General features: G+C 66.0%; 1 protein-coding gene across 1 annotated transcript in view; it reads left to right on the top strand.

Annotated features, from left to right (window-relative positions):
- Window positions 1-509: 509 nt before the first annotated feature.
- Window positions 510-1,201, top strand: part of PFKP (phosphofructokinase, platelet) — a gene marked incomplete in the record, with an annotated part of 76,401 nt that continues 75,709 nt past the window's right edge. The window contains 1 exon segment of the mRNA XM_027775363.1: window positions 510-698. Within this exon segment, the coding sequence (XP_027631164.1) occupies window positions 596-698 (103 nt within the window).

Here is a 1,201-nt window from a genome sequence, read left to right as displayed (position 1 = left end):
CTACTCTCTGGAGGATTCGCTCACCATCCTTCCTCCCTGACCTCAGGCCAGAATGGTAACTCCCTCCCCTCCGCCCCCCAATACACACGCCCCGACAAATTCTCGGGCGCCGGGAGGCTCGGAGAGGAATCCTGAGGGACGCAGAGCTCGCCTCTACCATGGATCCGTCTCCACAAAAGCCCGGAGCCCCCACCTGCGGCGCTCCCCGATTCCAACCCGCCTAGACTACGCGCTCTCCCCCACCGCTGTGATTCCGAGTCCTGGCGGTCTCCCCGCCCGCGACGCTCCCTCCACCTGCTGCACTTCCTCCCGCTAGCACTTCGCCCCCCCCACACCCCGCTATAATTCGTTCTCTGTGATGCTCCTTCACCCCGCCACCACCACCTACGCCGCTCTCGGGCTTCTGGAGCTCTGGCCACCAGCAGAACCCCGCCCACCTGCGAGGCTCCCCTACCGGCAGAGCACCCGGGCCCCAGCGGGGCTCCTCCACCCCACCCCCTGCTGCGGGGCTGTGGTTCCGAGCCGGGCGCGCGCGGGCCGGGTCCTCACTGTCTGCTGCGCACCGAGCGAGCCGGTGTCCCTCGGACTCTCAGACATGGACGACAAAGCCTCCTCGGCTCCCCTCCGGAAGTTACTGGAGAACCTCTCCGGGGCTGGCAAAGCCATCGGCGTGCTGACCAGCGGAGGAGATGCCCAAGGTGCGCGTCCGCTGGCTTCCTGGGCCGGGAGAGGGCGGGGAGGGCCACGGGGGAGGGGGGAATACCGTGGCGGAGAGATGGGGAGGGTAGAAGCGGTGGCGGGAGGAGGAGCGGGAGAGAAGGAATGGCAGTGCCGAAGAGAAGCGATGGGGAAGGGGACAGGACCCGGGAGAAGCCCCTGAGCCCAGGGACTGCGGGCGTACCTGCGTGGGAGCGGGAACGGGTGGCGGGGTCTCAGAATCCTCGCCTGCTTGGGGGGAAAGAGGGATGTGGTGGGATCCTTCGTCAGAAACATCAATGAATTTTCTACTTCCACGTTTAATTTTTAAATTGAAACTGGCAGTGAGTCGTCTGGAACGCCCTCGGCGGTTTTTCTCATCTGAGTCATAGAAGGGGGCCGGACGTCCCCTCGGAAGCTGACGTGCCGCGCGACCACTGCCGACGTCGCAGCTCCCCTCTCCCAGGCAGCCTTCCCGTCCCACGTACCCATCCACGCCCCGGCG

Source organism: Tupaia chinensis, unplaced genomic scaffold, assembly GCF_000334495.1.
Source record: "Tupaia chinensis unplaced genomic scaffold, TupChi_1.0 Scaffold000052_1, whole genome shotgun sequence".
Classification (NCBI taxonomy): domain Eukaryota; kingdom Metazoa; phylum Chordata; class Mammalia; order Scandentia; family Tupaiidae; genus Tupaia; species Tupaia belangeri.
This window is presented reverse-complemented; position numbering and strand designations above follow the sequence as displayed.